Source organism: Tachypleus tridentatus, chromosome 4 (genome assembly GCF_004210375.1).
Source record: "Tachypleus tridentatus isolate NWPU-2018 chromosome 4, ASM421037v1, whole genome shotgun sequence".
Taxonomy (NCBI): domain Eukaryota; kingdom Metazoa; phylum Arthropoda; class Merostomata; order Xiphosura; family Limulidae; genus Tachypleus; species Tachypleus tridentatus.
The window spans coordinates 87,775,152-87,801,803 of NC_134828.1; the positions used below are offsets into that span (position 1 = coordinate 87,775,152).

General features: G+C 32.3%; 2 protein-coding genes across 5 annotated transcripts in view; one reads left to right on the forward strand and one right to left on the reverse strand.

Annotated features, from left to right (window-relative positions):
* LOC143249641 (uncharacterized) overlaps window positions 1-14,167 on the forward strand; it is a 59,004-nt gene extending 44,837 nt beyond the window's left edge. For all 4 annotated transcript variants that reach the window (XM_076499876.1, XM_076499877.1, XM_076499879.1 and 1 more), the window contains exons 9-11: window positions 557-664; window positions 9,908-10,024; window positions 11,134-14,167. In XM_076499876.1, coding sequence (XP_076355991.1) covers window positions 557-664; window positions 9,908-10,024; window positions 11,134-11,306 — 398 coding nt within the window. In that variant the 3' untranslated portion in view covers window positions 11,307-14,167. The remainder of the gene's footprint in view (window positions 1-556; window positions 665-9,907; window positions 10,025-11,133) is intronic.
* A 473-nt stretch (window positions 14,168-14,640) lies between these two features.
* The window catches only part of LOC143249640 (ATP-dependent 6-phosphofructokinase-like), a 55,750-nt gene continuing 43,738 nt past the window's right edge, over window positions 14,641-26,652 (reverse strand). The window contains exons 16-20 of the mRNA XM_076499875.1: window positions 24,995-25,147; window positions 23,424-23,650; window positions 19,664-19,775; window positions 18,943-19,151; window positions 14,641-18,651 (exon numbers count right to left, since the gene is read on the reverse strand). Coding sequence (XP_076355990.1) covers window positions 18,486-18,651; window positions 18,943-19,151; window positions 19,664-19,775; window positions 23,424-23,650; window positions 24,995-25,147 — 867 coding nt within the window. The 3' untranslated portion in view covers window positions 14,641-18,485. The remainder of the gene's footprint in view (window positions 18,652-18,942; window positions 19,152-19,663; window positions 19,776-23,423; window positions 23,651-24,994; window positions 25,148-26,652) is intronic.

The window sequence follows — 26,652 nt, forward strand, 5'->3', positions numbered from 1 at the left end:
ACATATATTAATGATTTTATTGTACAATGCTATATAAATTGAAATGAATTGCCTATTTCTCTTTTGAAATTTCTTATATATAATGACAACTGTTTCAAAAGTGCTCACTGCCTTGACACTTATTATAGAAATGGCAACTGTCAAAAAGTGCTCACTTCCATAGTAGTCTTACCTTGTGCATCCAGAGAAAAAAAATCCCACTGGCTTCTTAGCAAAGCTTAAGGCTTTTAATATGCTGAATGCACTTATTACAAAGGGGGAAAAAATGCATTGTATTCAGTCTCCTTTGTTTAAAAACAAATGCAATGCAATTCAATTAATGGCATATCACATGAAATATTAAAAGACAGTTATGAACAGTCTGTTAAATGATTGTACTGTATACAGGCTCTGGACCAAAGGATTGGGTTAACTGTACATTTTATATTTATTCATTCCTGTTTCTAGGAAAATTAATGGTAATTTGCTTCAACAGGCACCTTCTGGTTTAATTATAATGTAACAGATATATCAATCATTAAAATTTAGTTTTAATATTTCTTTTTTTTTCCCTCAGAATGCTTGTTGACTGAATGGAAGTGTGGCAGTGGTTTATGTATTCCAAAGGAAAGAAGATGTGATGGCCACTTTAATTGTTTTGACAACACAGATGAACTTAATTGTGGTAAGTAATTGTTTAAGAGAAAAAAGAGCATTTAACTGACAAAATAGTTATAATCAAACCAAATTTGTGAGGGTCAGTATGCTTTGACCCCTATATATATTATAATATGCTGTGGCTTACCATATATCTGTGTTTCCTTTTTGGACTACCAGCAGTTGGATTCTCTGTGATGACAAGAAACCCACTTGAAGTAAAAATGTACCTCAAGGCAGCTTTTATTGGTATTAAAAATGTTATTAAAATAAAGTAGAAAACAACATTTCTAACTTCTTAGGCCATCTTCAGGTTAGCAAAGAGAGAGTTTGCAACTGACTGTTGCCAGGTACATGTCTTTGGGACAGGAGTTTAAATGGGTAAGGATTGTAGGAAGCTTTGCAGATAGACGTTAGATTATTAATTAGTATAGATATAAAGGTGTTTTTTTATATTGGTTCAGTTTTGGTTTTAGTTGTTGTATAAGTAGGGCCTCTTTGATTTTGCGTTTTGTTTATATTTGTTTCCTGACTTAGTTCTGGATGTTTTCTAGGGTTATGTTGTGTTTATTTGATCTGCAGTGTTCGAAAACATGTGAAGGTGTTGTTGTTTTTTTTGTGTTATTTTAATCTGGTTTCCATTTTTCTACTTGTTTCTCCAATGTAGAAGTCATGGCAATTGTTACATTGTATTTTATAAATAATGTTGGTGTTGTGTTTGTCAGTGTAGTTTTTACACACAATGGACTTTAGCTTTGTACCTGGTTTTTGAATAAATTTCGTGTTTACTAGAATGTTGTGTTTTGTTATAAGTTTTTTTTCTAAATGTTGGTTATTTTTCTCTAATGTCAGGAACATGTGGTATGCAGCAGTATAAGGTTTTGTAGTTTGTTGTATCTTAGAATTTATTGTTGTTCGTTTGTTGTTGATCTAGGTATGTTTGTATAATTTTTTCAACAGTTTTTGGAGGAAATTTGTTGATGTTGATGAAGTGTTGTTTTATTTTGCTCATTTCATTATTAATTTTATCAGGTGAACATAGTTTTGTGACTGTTTATTTGGTTTCTTAATATGTTGAGTTTTTGTTTTGTTTTATGTGCTGAGTACCAGGGAATTTATAGTCCTGTGTGGGTGACTTTTCTGTGGATTTCTGTTTTGAATTGTGTATCAGTTTTTGTGATCTAGAGGTTGAGAAATACTGCAGTAAAACTTGTCTAAGCTGGAAACTGCATAGGGCAGAAACCTGTACAAGCTGGAAATATCATAATTTTGCAGCATTATTTTAAGATTTCTCTTATAAAAGGTCCTCTATATGGTAGAACTTGCATAAGGTGGACAGAAAACTTATCTTTCACCTACCTCATCTATCAACAAGTAGGATTAGGACTCAGTAAGGCAGAAGAAATGTTTCTGATTAAATATTAATATCTTATTTAATTAATTTCTTTAAATATTAATAAATTCTTGGACATTTTGTTACAGTGAGTATTGGGTAAAAATACTTTCTTCTTTTTTCTGCTATCATTGTTCTGGAGGTCGCTATTCGAAAGAACAATTGACTGTACTTTTGGTCACATTTGCTGTTGAAAATCTAGAGAAACCATAGGTAATAAGTAAAAGTGAAAATCAGCACTGTTTCATAAATTAAAGGAAGAATCAACATCCTGTGGAATGGAAAGCAAATAATAAAGTGTGGATGATAAGTATTATATTAGAGGAATTTTTGAACAAATTAAACAAAAGAATAGAACAAGAAAATGGGAATATTCTACTTTTCCTAGGTAATGAAACTTGTGACCCAAAAGTTCAACTTTCAACTGTTTGTTTAGTCTTTCTACCTCTATGTACAACATCAGTTCTACAGCCACTAGATAATGGAATTATACAGTGTATAAGATTGAAATACAGAAAATTCATGCTTCAGCATATTATTGTAAACATGAACAACTGTAAGAGACCATCTGAATTGACGTGTTAGATGCAATTGCATTTTAAAGTTATTCAGTTAAATGCGTAAAAGTTAAATGCATAATAAAGTGCTTAAGAAACTGTGGATTTGTTCTTGATAATGGAAGAAGTTGTTTATTATGATGATTCTAGTGAAATCCAAACTCTGATTGAGAAGACTGATGCAGATGAATCTGTGAACGCGGAAAGTTTTGTTAACGTTGAAAGAATGTTTCAACAAAAATGATGAAATTGATTTAAAATCTATAATAGGATCACTAGATGGTAACAGTGTGAGAGATTCATAAGATGAACAAAATGGGAAAGATAGTGAGGAAATCTAAATTCCTACTTCATTGCAAGTGGTAAGTTATATTAACGCTATCAAATAGTATGAAAAAATGAAGGGGGAAATGAACTTCATGAAAAAGCTGTAGAATTGGTGTTCTCTTTTAACTGCATGGAAAAGTCCATATAAAAAAAAATATAAAAAGTTGAAATTGGACACTTTCTTCAAATGAATTTAAGATTTTATATGCTTATGTATATTTTGAATTCTATTTTTGTTCTTATTCTAAAGCTACGTCAGTTGTCCATGCAATGGACACACTTAAGAGTGGTAATTCTTAGTCATGATGCGTCGAGAATCGTCTAATAAATATGGCATAAACAGAATAATAACTTTATTTACGAATGTCTTACTTTCCTTGAGTCAAGCAAGTATAATGTTCTACTCAAAAATTATGTATAATTAAGGAAATGCATATTCACTGTCTAAGCCGGAAATTTTATTTGGTCCCATGCAATTCCGCCTTAGACAGGTTTTACTGTATTTGTTTAGTTTCTCATGTTCACGGCTGAACTTAATGTTGGGGTATATGGAGTTAATGTGGTTGAAAAAAAAAAACTGAGTGTGTGTTCTGTAGATGTGAATCCAGCAATTGTATCATCAACATATCTGTATCAGTATAGTGGAGGGTGTAAGGCTGAATTGATAACTTGAGATTCAAAGTGTCATGAAAATGTTGGCCAGAAAAGGTGATATGGGACTGCCCATCTTAAGCCATTTATTTTTAGTTAGTTTTGGTCATTGAACATAAAGTTAGTTTTAGTGGTAGTGAATTCTGTAAGGGTTGGTAATTGGTTGAAAGAGATGTGTGTCAATGGATTGGGTCTTAGATATAAAGTTTTAAAGCTATCTTGCAGGCTTCAGTGGTTAGGACTTCTGTGAAGAAGGAGATTACATCAAAACTGGCCATTAAGGCTTTATGATTAGTAAATTAAGAATGGAGTTAAAATTTCAAGAGTCTTTGAAAAAGGAGCAGGCTGATGTTACATATTTAGAAAATGCCCACACTATGTACTTACCAAGGTTGTAGTTAAATGATTCATAGGTCAACATTATGGATCATAGTAGACAATTGGATTTGTGAGGTTTGGGGGTGCCATATACTTGAGGTGTTGCAAGAGTTGGTTCTGCATAGGTAAGAATAAAGGTTTTTTGATATTGTGTTGTCTTTTTCATTTGTAGTAGTATTTTTGTTTTTGTTGGATTTGTGTGTATTAGTTTAAATTTGTTTGTATCTGATAAGATGTTGTTCATGTTTTGAATGTATTCGTTTGTGTTCATGAAAACTATGGCATAGCCTTTATCTGTTTTTCGAATTTTGATGTCTTGTTTTGGATTGTTTATAGAATTAATATTTTTTTCATGTGAGGTTGTTTTTTTAGTTTTCTGTGAAATTATGTTGATGGTTTTGTATTAAAATTCTTTGAAAAATTGTTTCAGGTACTGATTTGAATTGTTTTGGTGAAATAGATGTGTTCAGTTTTACCTGGAAAGATTGGTTATTGTTTGTCAATGGAATTGTTATTGAAGTTGTCTTCTTTCTGGTTGTTGTTTTTCATTGTTTTGTTGGTGTTTTCTATTTGTGTAGAATGGATCACTAGTCTTCCAGCTAGGTCTCAGGTCTCCAAGACAGGCTTTTATTTCGATGAATGGAATATTTCTAGGTTTTACTGCAAAGTTGAGTACTTTGTTGAGCAGATGTATCTCTTTGTTGCCTAATTGTCAGTCAGATCTGTTAATAGTGAGGTTGGTTGATGGTTTGTTGTGTTTTTTTATTGTTGCCACCTTAGTTTATCTATTGTTGCCACCTTAGTTTATCTATTTTTTTGTTGTGGCAGATCTTCTTTTCCTTGTCATTCTTACTGTTGATTTGATTGATGTTACATTATAGGAGTTCATAAATATCTGATTGACCAGCAAACCAGTTGGATTCCCTTCTGCCTTTGTGAACTTCGGATCCCATTATTTTTGTGGTTTCTCAACCTCTATTTTCTCTTATTTACCTCACATTATATTCCTTCCTCATTTTCTTTCCTTGACTTAACCTTCTATTTGAGGTTCTTCATCTGATTTGTTTATGGTGGAGACTCATGTCCTGTGTTATCATTTCTGACCTTTTCCTACACAATGACTCATTTGAAACCAGGGTAGAGTCTGCACATTTACAGACCTCTCTTTTCCTAACTAGCCTCTCATTTATCTCAACCACCTTCCGAACCTGTACCTTGATCTTGTGCTCCTCCTTCCTCTTTTTTGCCAGTACCTGCTACATGGTCCTCTGGGAGGAAAAAAACCAACAACTTCAGCACCTCTGTGGTCTCTGTGACTACATGGTGGGTATAGGTCTGGTGGGGGACAAACTTTTATGATTTATCACCATTTGGGAGACCTTTATCTCAAGACTCTGTGGGTTCTTTCTGAAGAGCTCATTCTTTGTTTCATTCCCCTTTATTCCATATTCTTCCTCCCCTCCTCATAATCTCATTTTCAGCCAACATCTTTCCAAGGCAGTTTTAGGTTATCTTCACAAGAGTAGCGTAGAATGGGTAGATCCTTTTCAGCAAGGTTTCCCTTCCTGTTTGTTTGTTTTCAAAAACACTAGGAACTGGTGCACCATGGTTGACCTCTCTTTCTTGAACTACTTCATTGACCTTCCTCAATTCATCATGGAGTCTTATCTATCTCTTTGGTGCAGTTTCACTCCTTGTCTTGGGATAACAATGTTAGATGTTTTGGATGCTTACCTACACATTCCCATCTCCCCAGTATCCTGGCATTTACTTTGTTTTGTTCATCAGGCTGTCCTCAGACTTTGATTCACTTCCGTTCACCTCTTCATAACCAGTCAGTTATGATCAAGTTCAACAGCAGTTGTATCGTATGTCACTCAGTAAGGAGTTACTCAGTTGCTACTTCTGTGGTGCTACACATTGGACTTCCTATTTTGGGCCCACAACTGTCACATTCATTTGTTAGCATGTGACATGGTAGGTGCCATGAATTTGGTTGAAGGTCATTTATCACATGCTGAGAAGATTCTCCCCATAGAGTGGTTCCTCGAATCACTGGTGTTCAGATGGCTGTGTTTTAGTGATGTACTCTAGAAGTAGATGCTTTTGCCACATACCTGAATTCCAGGTTTCCAAGGTTTTGTTCATGATTCCACATTCTTTGGCTGTGGCTGTTGATGCCTTCAGTCAGGATTGGGGGAGCCTACATCTCTGTGTCTACCCCACACATGTCTTTTTCCTTGTTTCCTCTCTATTATACAAACCACTCTGTGTCATGTAATCTTGGTAGCACCACTTTGTCCAGTGCAGCCATGGTTTCCATTTTTACACCTACTCCTGTTGACACTTCCTCTTTCCCTCTCCCTCACCTTCCTCAGGCAACCTCATTTGGGGATGCTACATCTTCCATTTCAACACTCTGTCTGCACACATGGCTTTTATCTTGTCCCTTGCCAGACATTCCCAGCAGGTTATTTTTCTGATTTCTTATTCCATTTGCCCTTTGTTCATGTCAGTCTACCACCATTGGTATTCTCACTATAGTTTTCTTTTGTCCTGTCCTATGTCTCCTGCACCTACTTTCTTTCTTACCTGAATTTTTGACAAGAGGCTTTTATAAATCCACTATTGCTGGTTATTGCATGGCCTTGTCAACTATTTTTCACTTCAAAATATTTGCTGTTTCTTCACTTTTCTGGTTTTCACAGTATTGTTTTATTCTTTCTGCCTTTGCCTTTTCCACCTGTCCTACTTTCTCTGATTGGAACCTAAATATCATCCTTCAATGCTCTTACATTTCCTTCCTTTGAGCCTGTGTAATCCTGTTCCTTATATCATCTCTTCTTAAGGACTCCTTCCCTCCTCCTCTTGGTACGTGGATGTCAACTTTCAGATTTGTTTGCTCTCAATATCTTGCACATTATATCACAGGATCTATGTTATCCTCAGCCCAAAACATCAACCTTCCATAAGGACGATTTTGTTTTCAAACCCATCTTCTTCCCTTCCATTTCTCACCTTTATCATCCTTCTGATTTGGATTGCCCATTGTGACCTGTCAGGACTCTCCACTGTTATGTGACTCGCAGTACTTGCTCCCTTCTATGGTTCTCATTTTTCCATTCATTGGAACCCTTCCCTTTCCTATGATCTTTCTACTATTACCCTTATGGGTTGTATTTGCCAGCTTATTCTTCTTTGTCTTCTGATGATTGTCATCTATTCCAAGTTACTTCCCATCAAATCATTCACCTTATGATGTCTCTGACTGCTGATTCCATTGTCCATTGGAGGATATATTATGTGCTGGTATATGGATCACTCTCCATACATTTATTTCACATTATCTTCATTGTTTGGCCATTTCCTGCTCTTTTGGTTACTGTCTACCTTCCTTCATCATCTTGAGCTCCTCAATTTCTCAAGGAATTGGTTAGTGCATTTTTTCTACTTTTTTTTTTTGTAGGTTCCTTTCTCTGATATACCAATCCCACTCAGTAGTGAATGGTGTTTGACTAAGTATACTTATTCTTAAATCTGTAGTGTACAACAACTATTCAAGTCAGTAATGCCCAATGACAGGAGGTGTTTTACTAAACCACTCGTAAGTGTTTTTGCATGATGTTTTGTGTCATAAATGTGTTTGCTCTTGACTGTATACTCATTAATGGAAATTTGTGCTACCCTTTCATTTGTCTAAATCAAAAATGGTTTACTTTTCAAAATAAGATTTCACGGTGATCCATTGCACTGCTTCTGGTGCTGCATTCCTCCAGACTCTCAAATGCATTTTTCTCCCCTTCTATCAGTGGGGCTTGGCATGGCCAAGTGGTTAAGGCACTTAGCTTGTAATCTGAGGGTCGTGGGTTCAAATCCCCATCACAACAAACATTTTTGCTCTTTCAGCTGTGGGAACGTTATAATATGATGGTCAATCCCACTATTTGTTGGTAAAAGAGTAGCCCAAGAGTTGGAAATTAAAAAAAAAAACCTGTCAGTGGAGTATAGATATCCTTACCATTTATAAGCTTTTAGCCACTGGGGTACTGTACCATGGAGGCTTCTTCCCAAGTGTGCTCAATTCCACTCAATTGAGAGTCTTATAGTGGTATTACAACAGTGTATAATCATTCCCCTCACCACAGATCTGACATACTATTCAAGGTGTAGTTTGTCCCTCCTTTCGACCATCACTAAAATGATAGTTTCCAGGGGTACTGGTATTGGTTAAAGCCACAAGTTTTTATGTGTGAGTGGCCTAGACACCTTTCTCCTACCATGGACTGAGTGATTCATTCCCAATGCCACCTGGTTCTGGACTGGAGTTGAACCACTATATTGTTGTCTACTTTTCTACTATCGTCCAGTGTTGGTTGTGTTGGACATGCTCACATGATGATGCAGATCCTGGAAACAAGTGATCTTCTTACCTTCCAGTTCCCATGTCTGAGGTGAATGGTAGAAGACACACTCTGCCTACCAAGGGCTGAATATTACTGTCATAGTCCTGCTAGTGTTTATTGAGGTTGAATACCCACTACAGTCTACTGTGCCTTAGTCACCCTACTCTAGGAGTTCTGCCATTTGATTCCACCCTTCTTGTTATACATCAGTTTAATGGGCATAAAGTATAGTTGGGTAAGAAATGGTGTGTTCTTCCCGTGGGTGTGTGTGTCTTACTTCTCTAAATATTGTTACACTGGTCCCTTCACCTGTTCATGTGAAATTCTAGCTATTTTGTGAAAGGAGATAAGGAATCATATGTGACATTAACATTTTTCTGAAAATGTATTTTCAATAGATTTTACGTTTTCTCACACTTTCAGCCTTTCATCCCCACTTCCACTGTCTTTTCTTTTTTTGTTGCTCAGTTTCTAAATGAAGCTGGACTAAGCTACACAGAGTCAGCTGTGCTTAGAATTGTATTGCACTACTATTGTGTGCTGTCATACTGCTGCCTCATATCAAACACTTGAGAGTAGATGGGGAATATCAAGGCTAGTAATAAACGAAATTTGCACATAACAGAGGGCAGTACAAGTGGGAAACAAAAAAGTTACTCTGTGAGAAGATGTAAGAATCCATCCAAAATATATTTTCATGTAGGAAAATATCAACTTTGGCGCAGTGTTAATCATGGGCAAGATTACAAGTAACATTTTCCCTGCCCCCATCTTTTTTTTTTTTTTCTGAAGTTTTGATTAAACGTAATTATAGTTCTGCATTGTTTATAGTCAGATGGCTACACAAATTACGCATATAATAATTTTGCATTCTACAGTCCTTTTTTTTTTTCTGTGATAGTGCAAAGAGGGTGTATTACTGTTTTGAATTTTTCTTTTGAGCAGTGAAAATGCTTGTCAATCTGTGGGGTATATTACAGACACAACATTCACAATAATGAAATCATCCCTCCTAACGGACACATTTGGGTCTCAATTCCCACTCGCAGTGTCAGTCATGCATATCTTTGCTATAATATTTAAACTAGGAAAAAAGTTTTTTTTTGTAAATATTTGCAGTAAAGTATTTAAAGTGATGGCACTATTATTTGTCTGTATGTTGTATGTGCAGCTTTTAATAATTATTTTCCTTTTCTTTTGTGTTAGTTTCAGTGTTATATATTTTAGTAAGGTTTATTATTAATGAAACGCATCTATTCATGGGTAATATTTTCACATATAAGAAGCTTATTAACAGTGTGTTTGATAATATTTTATGTATAAAAATAAATAGATGTACTATAAGATGATTTAATACTTTGTTTTTTGGTTAGTAAATTCTACATCAAAGTGACCAAAGTTTCTGAATACTTTTCTTTTAAGATTGATTCGATATAACAAATCGCAATTGAAAAAAAAAAATGTCACCATGACACATGACGTAAAATATCGGTATCATGTTGTATTAACATTTATATAACAATAAATACAGTTAGCACTCTTTGTTTGAAATCTTCCATTAGTGTGTTCTAAACAAGAGTTCCACTGTGGAAACTGGACCTCCTGCATAACACGTTCACATAGATGTGATGGTTACATTGACTGCTGGGATGGAAATGATGAAAATAACTGTTCTTCAGGTAATAGAAAAATAAAATGCTCATTAAAATATTTTATTCAATCTTTCTAAGATCGTTTGCTCCACAGTAGCAAATCTGCATACTTATAATGCAAAGTATTGGGGTTTGATACCAATACTGGACAGGGCACAGGTAGCTCATTTGTTTACTTTATTCTTAACAGCAAAGAAGCAGTTAGTTGATTATGTTTATAAATTTAGTACACTTTTTATTTTATATAAAATTTTTCTTATTTTCAGTAGTTCTCTATTTCACATATAGTAATATAAGTTTGTTAATGTGATAAGAGATATCTTATATTTGCATTCTGTAATCTTGATTTATCTTTGGCCCTTACTGAGCTTAGAAAGGTTTACTGTTTGAAGTACTCATATGAAAAGAATCAAAACATGAGGTTTATTTTTATTTGTAGATCCACGGTAGAGTTTTGGCTTTAATGGAGTGATCATGCTCATTTCTGGAGTAGGATAATGTTTTGGCTTCTTTATTGATGCATTTTTTAGTTCAAAGTCAAAGTTCTTAGTTATTTAGTGCCCTTTTGCTGCACAGTCCAGTTGATTTAAATTGCACTGTAAACTGGAACCACGTGGTAAAACAAGGAAAACTAAAGAAACCCTTTTCATCAAACCCACACTCAGCCAAAACCATAGTTTTGATATCAGCAACCTCTGGACCTCTCTTTCATAAAATCACACAGAATGAGTGTAACATGATACACTTACGGATATACCTACTTACATGGAGAAACAAGTACACAGGATCATGCTAACCAATAACTTTGACCTGAAGAAGGCCTCAATGTACAACTAAAATGTCAACCCATTCTACAAACAGGCAGCAACAGTATGTTAAAGCCAAAACTCTATTGTATATGCATTCCATAAAATACCATTAAAATATCTGTAAATACATTTTATTCAAAAAATTTGAAAGAAAAATGTTTATTTTGTATACTAGCTATTGTACATTTGTATGTATTAGCTTCATATTTAGTGTACGAGTCAAAGATCATGTTCTTCTGTCATACTTCCCAGTTTTTATTAACTTCCATGTTCATCTACTTGCATGTTTTTATAACATTGTTTATTCTGTTTTATTTCTACTTTTAGGTTGTTCAAGCAGCGACTTTACCTGTATGAATGGCAACTGCATCCCAGTTAGTCAATTTTGTGATAGGTATGTTGACTGTGCTGACCAGAGTGACGAACCAAATGGGTGTGATTTACCATGCACGCAGGATGAACATCAATGCAAAAAATGGACGATGCATATTATCACTTAATGTGTGTGATGGAGTTGATAACTGTGGAGACAACAGTGATGAATTAAACTGTGATGCAAAATACAAATCTTAGCTTTAAGAAATACCATTGTATAAAAACTGTCTTGCATAAGCAACTGTGACCAGTACTAACTAGGAAGTGAATCTGTACATAGAGTAACTTATTGTGAGATATTTTTTACTATGGTAAATAGACAGCACAGTTATATTTCCCAAGACATTTTTTAAAATGAATTGTGTGCAGGAAAAGCAAGTATTTTTATACATTTAATGCACAAAACTATGTGATTGTGCAAAACAGTTGATGGCGTGCATGAATAAGTGTAAATGATGCTGTTGTGTTTCCACATCTTTCAACAATATTTTGACACATACTAAAAAGTACAATAGTTATACATTAATCATTTCATGCAGGACTACCTTAGAGATACTTGTTTTTAGTTTTCAGATATTTTTTTTATTGTAATTATAATGACAGTACTTCATGTTAATTTTATATACACTATTATAATTAGAGCTGAAAATTCCAAATAACAGTATACAGTTAAGCTAAGTAATGTAATTCAGAAACAACTGAAATGTGTTTTAGTAACAAAATAACTACTATTATATTTGAACAATTAATTTATTTGTCAAAGTTAATAAATATGTTTATAGATGTTTGTGGTATTCTTGTGATCATGACAGTAAATATAAGTCATAGTTTAAGAATTTATCTTCTGTGTAAGCTTGTTAAAATAAACCTACTAGATGATGAAAAGACCTACACTACTTTAAAAATAGGATCATTTTATTTATTTACATGACATAAAAAATGTGTCAGTGAGATGAAGAAGTAAATTTGTGCAGGATTGACTTTTATTTAGTTAAAAACTCAAAGAATAACCATGGTGAAATTCAGATGAATAATGAAAATATGGATAAAGTTAAATGCAGTAGAAGATTTTGTGCTGCATTTGTTAGGTTTTAGTTTACAATTAAATTAATGAAATTTAATGAATATTGCTTAAAGGTTGAGATGGAAGAATACGTTTCATGTCTGGAGAATATGAAAGCCAAAAAAGAATTGCATATCAAATCCCTTTCATCTTGTAACCCAGCCAGACATAAAACAAATACACACATAATAGTCCTGCTTATTGGACAGTTAAACCATTAGATAACTGAGATATCCTATGTAATTAAAAATAAGTTATAGAGATAAAACATGGTATGCCTTTTAGTTGCATATAAGTAGAGGAGGTCTATTCAAGGTAAACTAGAACTAACGTTTGAAACTTTAACAAAACAAACTTTAATGTCATGATACACACACACACACACACAATTGTAGAAAACAGTTATTATAAATGTTTTGACTATCTTCAAATTGTATTTTTCATAACCAAGAGAATACTTTCAATTAATTCATTTTAATTGATGGTTTAACTTTCAGTGATTGAAGCATTTAATTTAATAGTAATTTGTATATGCTTCTGTTTTCTGGTCAGTATAAAATATCTGTCATTCAGAAGAATCTTCAAATACTAATTTTGTAAGAACTGGTTGAAAGGTAAGTTTTTGTTGATGTTGTTATACAAGACTAAAAGTAAATCTTATAATATGTTTGTAAGATAAGTTTACCAAAATCAATAAAGTTCTCACTTTTTTTTTTAGCTTTGAGGGGTAGTCGTAATGAATGGCCATAAAATGTAGTTAAATACTAGGATATTTTTAAATCTTTAATTTTTTTAATGAATAACCTTTCAGTTGAGATATGTATATATGATAAATTTGTACAATTTCCTGTGAATCTTGAGTCTTAGCTATTAAAAAGTTTTATTTACTTTAAAACGTTCTTGTATTAGTTAAGTTTTTCTCTTTACTTTTTTATATTCACATTTAGGTTTATAAAAATGTTTACAGTTGACAAGTTACAAAATGGTTATTTGTAGGAGTTGCAAAATGGCTGTGAAAAAAAATTGAATTTCACTTTACTTGAATTATTTAAAGGTAATAATATACTAACTAAAATTTGAGGAGAATTACTGCAGTACCAGTTGAAGATGCATATATTTAACCTATAGGTACAAATAATCGTATAACAAGTGCTAAAAATTGAACAGTTAGGTTTTACTCTATCAGAAGAAAGGTGGTTGTAAAATAAAAGAAACTTTTAACAGTTTCTAATTTTATAAACTGTATATTGTACAAGATCAGGTTCATAAGAACCTGAAAATATTTACATTTTTAATTGAATCATTGATTTATGGTTCAAAACTTCTACATTTTTATGTGTATTAACTAATTCAGAAAGTGGTAAAAAATATACTTTTTTGAAAATATATAATATACTACATTATTCATACATTGTTGTATAATATATAGCCATTTAAAATTTGACTTCAATTTTCAAAACAAAATATATCCAACATATTATGTAAGTTTCATGTGTACTATAAATTAAAAAATATCGTTTCTCTAAATTATGAGTTTACAACTGCTTAATATAACATTTCCTCTAAAAATTTAACTTCTTACTAATGTATTGTAATTATATGTAAGTAGTTCACTGTTACATGCAAGCTGTGATTGAAATAAAACTTGTGGTACATAGTTTTTATAGTTTTCACTCTTGCAGTAATTATTACAGAAAATTCTAAGGTATAATTAAAGATAGTTAGTGTAATATGTTTCAGATACTGTATTGTTACATTCATTTTTGTTCATGGGAAATGGATATATTGCAATCTAGATGTATAGTACTTATAACCCAGTTCATATGTAAATTATTCCATAATGAATTAATATCACTACTATAAGGCAAGTAAAGTGTAGAAATTGAAAAACCCTGAAAGTTAATAAAAATTATGTTAAACAAAGATATGTCTACCTCGTTTGTAACTAAAATGTTTACTTTTAAATTTTTACAAAACATTTACACTCTCTTTAAACAACTTGTAAATTTAATATTCTCGAGTGCTGATTTAGCTATCTTAACACTGTTCAAATTGTAATTCCATTCAGTGATCCAAAGTTGGGGCAATATGACACAGTTGTCGAATTAATGAGCAAGCACCAACTGAAACTGTTTTGAGATTGAACTGGAAAATGAATGGATTTTGCTAATAGATTAATTGACTGGTTCATTAATTGCTAATTTTAATTAAATGATTATTTTACAAAATTTATCCACCAGTTTTAAAAACTATTGAACTTTTTGTGCAATGAAGAATAATGTAGAATGAAACAACTCCCACTGATAATGTTTTTTATCAACAAAATTGAAATAGGAAGATCTAAAACTTCATACTTTTTTCTTTTGCATAATTAATAATTTTGATGACAGTATATCTAAAGGTACACTTGCTTTATTATGCAGAATAATAAATGATATTTTTCAAATACCATTACAAATATAGCATACACAGGACATATCAAATACCATGTAATACCTAAGTTTATTAATGGGTATAATATGATCATGATGTAATATTTTTTCATTTAAAATCAGAAAATGTTCAATATAAAATGCGATTTGTGTTGCTTATTCTCTACCTGTCAAGAAATCCACATATCAGACTTCTCAAAAAACCAATAAGCTACTTTACTTACTGTTATTGCAGGAAAAATTACACACTGTTTTGGCATTGGCACATTCTTAGTGAATTAACATAACATTATGGGGTTATTATGAATGAACAACAATAAATGTTGAAGTTAGTGATGGTCAGAATTTGAGGCACTTCTGATGTAACTGTTGAACATTCCATCCATTGTGTGGAGAAACAATGTTTATTCTACTTTTTGGGATAATGATCGATGCTGCACTTCTAAAATCAGAGGCAAGTAAATAATTTACATACATGTATAGTTTCATTACAAATATTTTCTAATAATGATATCTCCAGATCTTGTCCACACATGTTTTAAATCATAATAATAACATTAGTGCACCTTTGTGACTACTAGTTTTGAGATTCAAGAGAAACCACTTTTATACTGATAAAATACAAATATAGCTTTAAAAGGTTCTTTAAAATGGATAATTCACTCTGTTATATTAATTTATTTTGTCAACTAAGTATGAAAGAAAATATACACAAGGCATTTATGTTAATAAATTCTAGATCAAATTCATTTTTTCCTATATGTAGATATAATTTCACAAGGGCCTCAAATTATTAAAAAAAAGTGCTATTTCAAGTAATAAAGTAACAAGAAAACAATTCAATTGTTCTTTTCAGTAATTACAAACTTATTTTCCTTGGAAGAAATACTAGATATTTCATATAGTTCTGATTTTTGACACAAATAAAATACATACCTGTTAGTTACATTAATTAAATAATTCAACTAAAGCATTGAAAACGTTTCTGTTGTAGTTGACAGCATCTGTTATCAGATTTTTTATAATTATAAATGTATCTATAATTCCTACCAATATAAATAAAGTAATTCAGTTTCAAGTCTGTCAGGTCATTTGTTAAGTTACCATTGAATATACCCCAACAACACTGACCAGAGTGTTTGGTTGATTTAAAAAAAAAAAAGAAAGTATATATATTTGGGTATTGGGATAAATAATAAAAATTTAGGTTATCCTCCTTAAACCAATTTTTCATGGTAATAAAACTAAAAACCAAAAACCCTTTTTCTAAAAAAACTAGTCAATTTTCAAGGGAATAAATAAAATTTAACAACCACATTTATAAACATTAAGCAACTTAAAACTTTCACAGTACAAGTAATGAAAAGGTAAACCATAGTTACTATGTAGCTCAGATTATATTGTAATAATAACACTTTATTAATGACAGTAAGGACAGGAATTATGTCAATAAAATTTAAGTAGTTAGAACATTTACATAAACTTGTTTTGCTATTAGACAACCAAAGTAAACCTATTATAAGCTACCACCTATATAAATAATAAATATTCAATTTAATGAGAACATTCATATATGTATGATTCACTAGCTTCACAACCATCACAAAAACAAACATATTGCTACTCTAGCATGATACATACAATACCAGTTAATGTGTACAGGGTTCATAACAGTATATTTCAAAATAAGAAATAAATAACTGAAAGTAACTTTCATAAAAACTATAATTCAAGCTTCAAAAGAATGACATTGTTGCACTATTCAGTTACACAATGTCTATTTTTATCATTTATTATAAACTGCCATTATTTAAATTATTCTAATTTTCAACCTGCTTTTAATAAGTGAGATAAAACTTTGCTTTCACTAATATCAACATTCAAGGAAAATTAATGAATATTATATGGTGTGTTTAATTATCAAAATATTTGAAACTTAATGAGATCACAGATACTTTTCATAATTAAATACAATAAACATCAAATAATGACAAAATAATTACAAAAACAAGAAACAACAACATATTAAAAATGCCAGATTTATTAATCTAGCTAGTTAACCTTACATCACTAAATGTCATTTTAAGTTTAGGTAGGAATTTTGTTTTATATTTGGGATACATATCAGTCATTTTCACAAGAAAACCTATGCAACAATAAAATATAAAACAGATAAATAAATGATAAATTATTAATTATAATTCATATTAACTTCACCACATTTTTTAAGTTACTGATTTTTAGTACTAGAGTTTTTAAGAAATATATGGTTTATATATTCAGTGTTTAATTTTGAATAACATAGACTTAAGTATAACAAACTGACAGTTTTAGAAATGTATAGATAAAGTCTGAATTCACTCTGCAATTATTTATTAAGTGTAACAGGTAAATTGATAATAGAAGTTTGCAAAACAGTATTTCAACAGTTGCTTAAGTTAAGCATCTGTAGTTAGTTAAACTTGACTATTTCAGGGTTAGAGTCAGATAATTCATATTAGTCATTATCTGCAGAACTGGTCAAAGATTCAGTCACCATTGATGGTAAGCAATTCAATGTTAATAACAATAAGGACAACAGAAAAGAGAAGTAAATATGTAATACATTTAAAAAAATAAAATAACTTGATGAAGGAAGTTGAATTACTTGAGTAAATGCTAGGCAATTTGTTTTTTTAATTTGAAACATAACTCATTATACAAACATGTTAATTATTCTTTTTAACAAGTTATTGTCCTTTGTATCGTCAATAAATAAAACTCTTAAAAAAACTTAACAAATATATGAAAAACAATATATTAATTTTTTTTAAATTAATTTAAAATAAATGGTAAAAAAAGAATAACCTTTTGAAATAAGTAAGAATTGTTTTTCATTTACATTCAGTTATCTATCAGTCATATACCTGTTGGCCTTTAAGAAGTGTTAAACTTTATATATGAAAAGTGGTATGAGAGAGAAAGAGTACTCTAATGTTTATCTGTTTAAAATATAAGTAATGTACGAACTGCTAAGGAATATAAAACAATTCAGTTGAAGAACTTGTAATAAAACACTTGCTCTTTACAATATAGCATATTGTGCTACAAAATACTTAAAATGCAATAAAAACAACTTCAACAGTGACTAGTCAAACTTCTTTAAGAATGCAATCCAGCACCATAAGTAATACCTAAAATTTGTGAAAACTCTATTGCTAAAATTTCTTTCACTTGTTATGTTTCACTTTCCAAATAAAATCATGCAGTTTTAATGTTGTCGTCCTTTTGTCACTATTTTGTCAGACATGTGTAACGAAACCATAACAAGGATCTTATGAAACTTTATTGCTTGTGATATCATAATGGTATTAGAAGAAAAAATACTAACAGCCTTTTCTTTGAAAAGAAGAGGCCACTTCAGAATGTGATGTGTGATGGAAGAACATTTAAGATGGAAGTCTCTGCAATAAAAACTTGATTGATTGATTGATTTAGTGTTTTATGGCACAAAGCAGCGAGGCTATCTGCGCCACAATAAAAACATTTGGTTTTTTAAACAAAAACCTGAATAAGTTAAATTCCATACACAAACACTTTATGTTGTAAATGTTGTGAAATTAAGTAACATGAAACAAATTTTAAAAATATTTCGACAACTCATGTGGCATCATTTTTATGACTTAGGTAAAATGATTAATAATTAGAATCTAACTACCACTTTTCACACAGCCATTGAATCTGACAGAGGCACACACTTTAAAACAAAAAGGAAAAAAAGTGTAAAAGTGAAGCTGTTAACAAGCAGTATATAAACACAAATAACACTTTTATTCCATAGCTTCCCCAAAAGAATCAGTATCTTCAAGAATGGTCTTCTCAAACTGGTTAGGTGAAGGTGTTATACCCTGTTTCACCAAGTAAACAACGGGAGTGGCCAAAGCTTTCAAGAGAGCTCGTAAGTGTAACCACCACTGGAGATAAGGAAGGCGGTTTCTAAAATAAAATTACAAGCATTTTCTGATAAGTATTTTTAAAATTCAATATGGATACTTATGGGTGGTAAGATAAGATTAAGGAAGTTCATGTTAGTTATGCAAAAGATAGGAAACTTAGAAGTGTATCATTGACAGAAAGTTATATATTCCAGTTTTGTATTTTGGCTTGAATACCAGAAATGCCATATCATTTTATGTTACTGTACTATACCTTTGAAATTTAAAGTTTTATTATATTTCTAGTGCATTTATCTCGATAGAAAACAATTCACTTAGCTTTTTTACTTACTTGAAATCTGTCTCAGCTCTCAATGCTTGTACTGGAGTGTACCGATATTGTCGTCTAACTAAACCTAACAGGATGGCAGTGTCAGGGCTGTTACAAGAAATATTTCCACTGGCATCAGTGTTTTTTTTCAGCTGGGTGATCAACCACTCAGCTCCCTTAGCAGCCATCTTTGTACCAAAGTTACGATCAAACGGTGATGGGCTACCACCCTTTTAATGTAAACAATACATTTATTAATTTTTCAATAGCATTCATGTTTCTTTATTCCAATCATAAATGCATGTAACTAAACCATTTAATTAAAAAGTTTTCTTCCCAACAAATTAAATTTATTACTATTTAGTATAGGTAGTACTCAGGCTAACTTGCACAAATGTAGCATAACTTGAAAAATAAAACTAATCATCATTATCAGCCAGGACTGAAATTTATTACTACTGTTTCAGTTCTCGGCATCATCAGAAGATTTAATACTGTTATCTATTATTCACTGTTATTGAAAATAAGAAGCTAACAGTTGACAATGTACTTAATGAAATCATTAAAACAGCCAATTTTTTGGTGAACAATATATTTTACTCAGAACTGACTATAAAAAATTAAAATATTACTGTCACTTGTATCAGTATTCATTTCTAAATATCAGTGTAATATTTCTGTACAATACAGAAAACATTTTTTTAAAGTACATAAGAAGCTTAGATTTGGTAACAATACCTACCTGTTGCATATGCCCCAACACATTCATTCTTGTTGAGAATATATTTTTACCTTCTTCACTATATAGTTTGAAGATGAAGTCTGTTGTATAGTTGGAATTAGCATATTCATTTCTAGAAGAATTACCAAATATACAAATTATAAGATTGCCATGTTGGTGAAATACATGTTCTTTAATAAAGGGCTTAAAAATCAAAAGAGTAAATTACTGATCATATCATCCAGCCATTTTCTCTACAGTAATGATCAAACTATATGACACATTCATTTTTAATATAAACATTATTCTGAAATTGTACTTACCTCTACTCACAAGATTAGCTATTTCTGTTCAATGCTGCCATTAAAATGCAAAGATTTTCTTTACCCATGACACAATCCTTCCACTCCACCCTACTGAAACTGCAAGATTTTAAAAATGTCTCTCGTGCATCACATCCTCACCAATAGGAGCACAACATGCTCATATGATGCATGTGACTCTACACTCCTCAACTGAACAATCACTTCTTATTTGTCAGCATTTGAGTTTGGACTTGCTCTTTCATGTGCTTAATACTTCATGCTAGACTTTTCTCTTCTTATTTATTGACTTAAATTGCTTTCATCCAACCCAAATTCTATATTAGTATTTTTCAGTTAATGTGATTGTTTTATTTTTGAACTTGACTTTCACAAACCTTTTCTGTGCAATGAATTCTGAAGTTAATGTTACAAATTCAGGAGTTACACCAGTGACCAGTGCTTTTCTCAGGTCTTAGGTGCGAGCACCTGATGATGTATTTATCTGCATGGGGCATTTTTTCCCAGACATCACCTAGGCTCCTCCTGGGCTGGCTGATGAGAACTTTGACTGGTTCCACCTCCAGAGTTTGCTGTGTTTTTTTTTATTCTGAATCTATGGAGTCTACTAGGCCTAATTCTGTCTTTAAAGAGTTTGAGTCTCATGTTTGTTATGTTTTATTCCTTCCACCTAATTTTTATTCACCTCATTCTTTCTTTTCGCATGAACTATCTTCCAAATCCTTCTTGTTTTTTCTCCCCTCTCCTCATATTCAGGTTCATGCTGATCAATTTGCCTTGCAATAAAGTGAGGGGTTTAGCATGCACACCTCCCAGGGACTTGTGATTAGTTCAACCTTTCTCACCATTATGTGAACTATCAGTGCTTAGATCAAAGGTTGTTAGGTTCCTTGTTACCTATTTGGGGATTGACTTATGAATCAAATGTCAGTTTTACCCATGTACAATATTCTCACATGCATCATACCCTTACCAACCTCTGATGATATCTTTTTTCATATACCTCCTATAGAGGCTCTTCACAGAAATCGAGGTTTTTTTTTTTGGTTTTTTTTCAGACTCCCTTGCCATAATCTCCTCCATTTTAATTTGCATATCATCTTCGGCTTTGACATTACATATGTGGTTTCTTTGTTGTTGGGACCTTATAGGCCATGATGCCATATTGACTCTGATTTGTTTACCCTCGACATATCTCAGGGATGTATGTATGGCTCATTTTCTAAGAAGTTATGTCTTTGACACAGTCCTGGAAACTATCAACCCTTGGATGACGTTGGTTTACCAATAATCTACCCTTATAAATATTGTATGTATCCCATTGGTCTCATTCAGAACCTGAATTGTCTTCAATTTTTGTTTTATGTCCTTTACATTTTCCAACAGTACCAGTGAGTGCCAAGAGAGTTCAAAGCCAGTGAGGACTTGGCTGTTCAAATTTTTTCATTGCTGGAGTCATTTTGTTCATGATCAATGAGTGCTTCAGAGTCTGTCAGAAGGATTCATTGTCTAGTTTCTCCTTTCCCCATTTCTTTCCGTCATCCTCCAGATCCCATGATCAGCTAACATCTGTCAGAATCAGTTTGGTTATTGCTCATGCAGTGAGCAACCAAACCTTTCCCCATTCTTCCAGGGGTTTTTAATTCCTTTCTTTTCATTTTTCCCAAGTAAACTATGGATTTCCAGCTGGTTCTCACATCAACCACTTCATATCACTATCCAAGGTCACTATGGATTCTTTTCACACCCTGAGATGGTTGTGGTAGACAAAAGTGGATGTCTCTAACACTTACCTACATACACCAATGTTACATCAATCTCATCAATCTTCAGTTTGACCACTTGCAGGTGGTTCATTAATTTTGGGCCCTCCCATCTGGATTTGTCTTGGTACCTTAAAATTTTGTTTAATATTCCAGACTTTTGCATATCACTTCTTGTTCTGGGACTGTTATTTCACTATTACATGGACTACTGATTTCTTCTGGGTAATTCATGAACAGAAATTGGCCAGTCATACTTAGCAGATACTTTCTGTGGTGGCTAGGGTGGGCTGATTGATCAGACTGGAGAAATCCTTCCTCAAACCCACTCAATATCTTATCCATTTGGGGATATTTTTTAACATTATTATCAGTTGAGTACTGCCTTCTCCTTTATGACTTTGTTCAATGCAACTTTTAGTTCACCATCACCCCTCGGCTCAGTCACTTAGTGTTTGTGAGGTTCTATCACTTTTTGGAATGTTGTCTTCCATGAAATCACTAGTCCTTCTCAGTTGTGCTCATGTAAGATCTTTTCTTTGGGTGCTTCAGGAATGATGGAACCTTACTTGGGATCCTTTTCCCATCTGCATTTCCATTTCTCCTTCCCCATGAGATAACACATTTGTGTTATTGCATATCATGTGCCAGGTGCTTTCAATTACATTATGGATCCTTTTTCACACCCCAACCAGATATGTTCCTTGGAATAACTTGTGTTAATCTGCTCTTCAAAATATAGTTTTGTGGTTATCTGTTGCACCATCTCCAATGATAAGTTCCTCTGGACTCTCCACAGCATTGTCACCCTCCTTTCTTCAAGAGGAGTATGGGAGTCCCTACCACTTTCCAGTTTCAAGCCACTGTGGTGGTTGACCATGAAGACACCCTGCTGAATGTTTTCCACACAATAACCATTCATCTTTTGATCTTCTAATTGGAATCTCTCATTCTCAGGAGTATTATTGGACACTTCTGGGGGATACTTTTGTCATTCTTTTGGACCAGTCCCTTCTTCTTATCACTGTTGGATTTTAGGTAATCTTGTAAGAGGATGTAAGTACCATATTGGGAGTTATAATTTTCCTATACTGAAAATGCATTTTCAGTAGATACTTACCTTCTCTTATACTTCCCACCATTCTTCCCTACTTTTCTCTAGTGCTGACATTTTCTGCTAAACTTTGAAGTGATAGTTTGATAAACAAGTGTAGAGAGTGTCACATACATCACATGAGCATGTCATGCTCCTGTTGGTGAGTTTGTGATGCAAGATGATTTGCACAAAAGACATGCTGCAATTCCAATAAGGGAGAAAGCAGCTTGTGGCACATATAAAGAAAAAGTTTGCATATAGAGGGCAACACTGAATGGGAATACCTAATCTTGTGAAAAACAGTAAGTACATTTTCAGTATAATAAAATTTTGTTCTCCAGTAACTTTTGACCAATTTTATTTGCATTTAAAGAAATCACAGTACTATTCTTTCAAAATAAAACAAATTAAACAATAACAAAAAAGTTATTGGTTTATCTAAGTGTTATATTATATATTTAATTAGGCATATTCCATATAAACCTAATGGATTAATGATTCAATGCTTGCCATCATCTATACAAATGTTCAGTACAAGTTATTTGAAATCGATCATATGAATTACATTATTTACAACACATTTTTTGAGAAAAACACACCTTAATATAAGTCCTCTTTGCACACCCTCAGCCATTTTGGCCTGCATATGAACAACATCACCAATGAGATCTTTGATAGAGAATGGTTCTTCAAAAATATATGCTGCATCAGCACCTCCTGCAAGCCCAGCTAAAGTAGCAAGATATCCACAGTAACCACCCATAGTTTCAACAACAAAAACTCTGCGTTTGGTTCCCTGAGCTGATTGACGAATGCGATCACAGATCTACAGAAATTGTTAAGATACTTGGTTGACAATAAGATTAATGTATAGGAGACTAACAGTGGTCACAAATTATTAGATTGTTGTGAATTGTTGTTATATCTGTCTATCAATTCAATACATGTGCATGAAGCTAAAATAAAAAAATTACAAAATCAATGGCTTTTCATGAAAGACAAGAAAGGAGGCGATGCTCAAACACTTTGAGTAAATGTAATGTTTATTTCTTATACTGATACTCATTGTTTCTTTTGTTTTTACAATGAAGTTTTGAAAAATTGTATATTTTTAACACAAGCATCTAAAAATATTCTTTCTTGCCCTATACCATTCATTCAGGTAATATCTAACAGCACGAGGCAAAAATCTCTGCATCCTGACTTTTCCTTTTATCTGTACAATTTCTTTATGCTTTGGTGAAGATAGCCAAGAGGAGTTGAGCCCTTTTACCAAAAATTTTGAAGTTGGTGGCACACGTAATTGAACCAATCAGAATCTAGGTTTTAAAAAGTAGCCACCAAAAATCATCATAAGAAACATTTGCAACATTATGACATTAGCAATGTATGGTAGCTTGAAGTCACATGTAAATAGCACAAAATATCTAAAGTAAGTACCTGCTTCTGTTCTCTGTTTGTGTGGTTGGGCTTACAGTAACATCAGCCTACTCTTCAATATTAAATGTGTGCTACTACTGATTGAAACAGAATAATAAAACTAAATCAGAAACAGCATTTAAGTAATCACTTTAACAATAAAAAGTATGAAACATAAATTCCAAGTCACAAGACTGTGGAAAAACAAAGCTTTTCAGTAGTTCATGAAAAACACCTGCAGTTATATCAGTGTATATTTTTTATATATGGGGTCTTTATTTTAAAACATTAAATCTTTTGTATAATGAGCCAGAACTGATACTAGGTTCAAATATAAAGTCTCATCATAGCTAATTTCATTAAGACAAGAACATTTTATACACATATTGTTTCTAGAAAATGGACCAAAGGATCCTGTGGTATATTTATAGCACCACCACTAATTCTAGTAAGAAGCATGTCCCATTTCTGAAATAAATTCCATTAATAAGGTTTTAGCATAAAATATTAATCTACAGTCAAAAACTTTTCAAGCAAGGTTTTAACTAATAAAAAAACAACATTATTACTATTTTATTACTGTCATTATATAAAGAAATGATAAATACTTTAACTTTGAAACAAGAAACCTGCATAATAACCAAAAGATGGAAGCTAAAATTTAAGTATGAATCATATAGGCATATATTTAAAAAAAAACATACTGTGCTTATTACTTGAACATTTCAACTAACACACACACACAACTGACCTCTGTTATTTCATTGAGTGCTGTATCAGCACCTAATGAGAAGTCAGTTCCTGGTACATTATTGCTAATGGTGGCTGGTATCACACACATTGGGATCCTCAGTTCAGGGTACTTGTCTCTACTCTCAGCAAACTGCAAAACTGAATTGAAGGCCTGTAGTATGATAAATATAAAAATTCAGCATTAACATAGTTGCATGTATGTCATTACTACTTAGAAACTGTTGACCAGACCACATATCCTACTGAAACTAATACTTATTGCAGGATTTTTTTCCCCACCAACAGTTATACAAAATACACTTATGAAAAGTATTTATAAATTTCTACAACAATAGATTTGAATCTCCATAAAGTTATAATGAAGTAAAGTTAAATGATGCTTTTAAATTCAGAATAAATTTTAAAATCACCAAAATATTTTTTTTATAATAATCAATACAAATATATTTCATTTTCAATTAGAAAGTAAAGATGAGAAACAAATGGCTAATTTATAATTGAGTTAGTTATTCAAAAGTATGTACAATAAGAATAAAAGTAGGCCCAGCATGGCTAGGTAGTTAAGACACTTGACTCATAAGCTGAGGGTCATGGGTTTGAATCCCTGCCCCACCAAACATGCTCGCCCTTTCAGCCATGGGTGTGTTATAATGTGAGAGTCAATCCCACTATTCATTGGTAAAATAGTAATCCAAAAGTTGGCAGTGGGTGGTGATGAATAGCTGCCTTTCCTCTAGTCTTACACTGCTAAATTATAGATGGCTAGTGCAGATAGTCCTCGTGTAGCTTTGCAGGAAATTCAAAACTAACCAAACCAAGAATAAAAGTACGATAAAAACTAGTGAAAATTATCAGGATCTATTTCTTTTTATGACCATACACTATGAACATATTTTCCTGAAAGTATAATTCAGTAATGTGCCTTATCAACAAATACAAAGAATGCCTATGGGAGACAATGAAAGACAACTTCAACTAAATAAATGCAGATTTATATAAATACTTGAACTTGCACTTTCATGCATAACAAATAAATAGTGAGAAAGAAAATAACAAAATCTGGACATTAGTTACAGTTTATGATAGTTTTTCTTATGCCTGATTATCGATGCTTTCCTTGACGCTACCAACTAAAATTATTCACCACAATTCACTCTAGAAAGAAGCTCTTTCACTACAAACAGTGAACATAATCTTGATTTAGATATAAGTATCATTAATCAAACACTTAAGTTGAGAATGTTCATAAAAAAGAAATTTTCAATTTCAAAAACTTTAAATTCTGAAACAATAACTCACCTCTATATACAGAATAGTTATCTTACTTGTGCATCTGCCTATGATACTTGCATGCCTAGCCAGGGGTTAGTCCCCACCTAAATTCATGTTTTAACATGACTTGAGCTGATACATGATAATATCATCATATAAGAAAAGTCCTCTACCAATAGGAAGGCAACACAACCTCCATGTACAGTAACCCCTTCCTCTACACTTGCACTCGTGATAACTTCATTCTTATTCTTGGCATTGCACTGAACACAGATATTCAAAATTTCTCATCTGATTACAGTGTGACAAGATTTGCATTTGTTAATGAAACTTTGTTTCTCATATTTTGTTTTTAGTTCAAAAGTTTAATTTTTATCATAAATT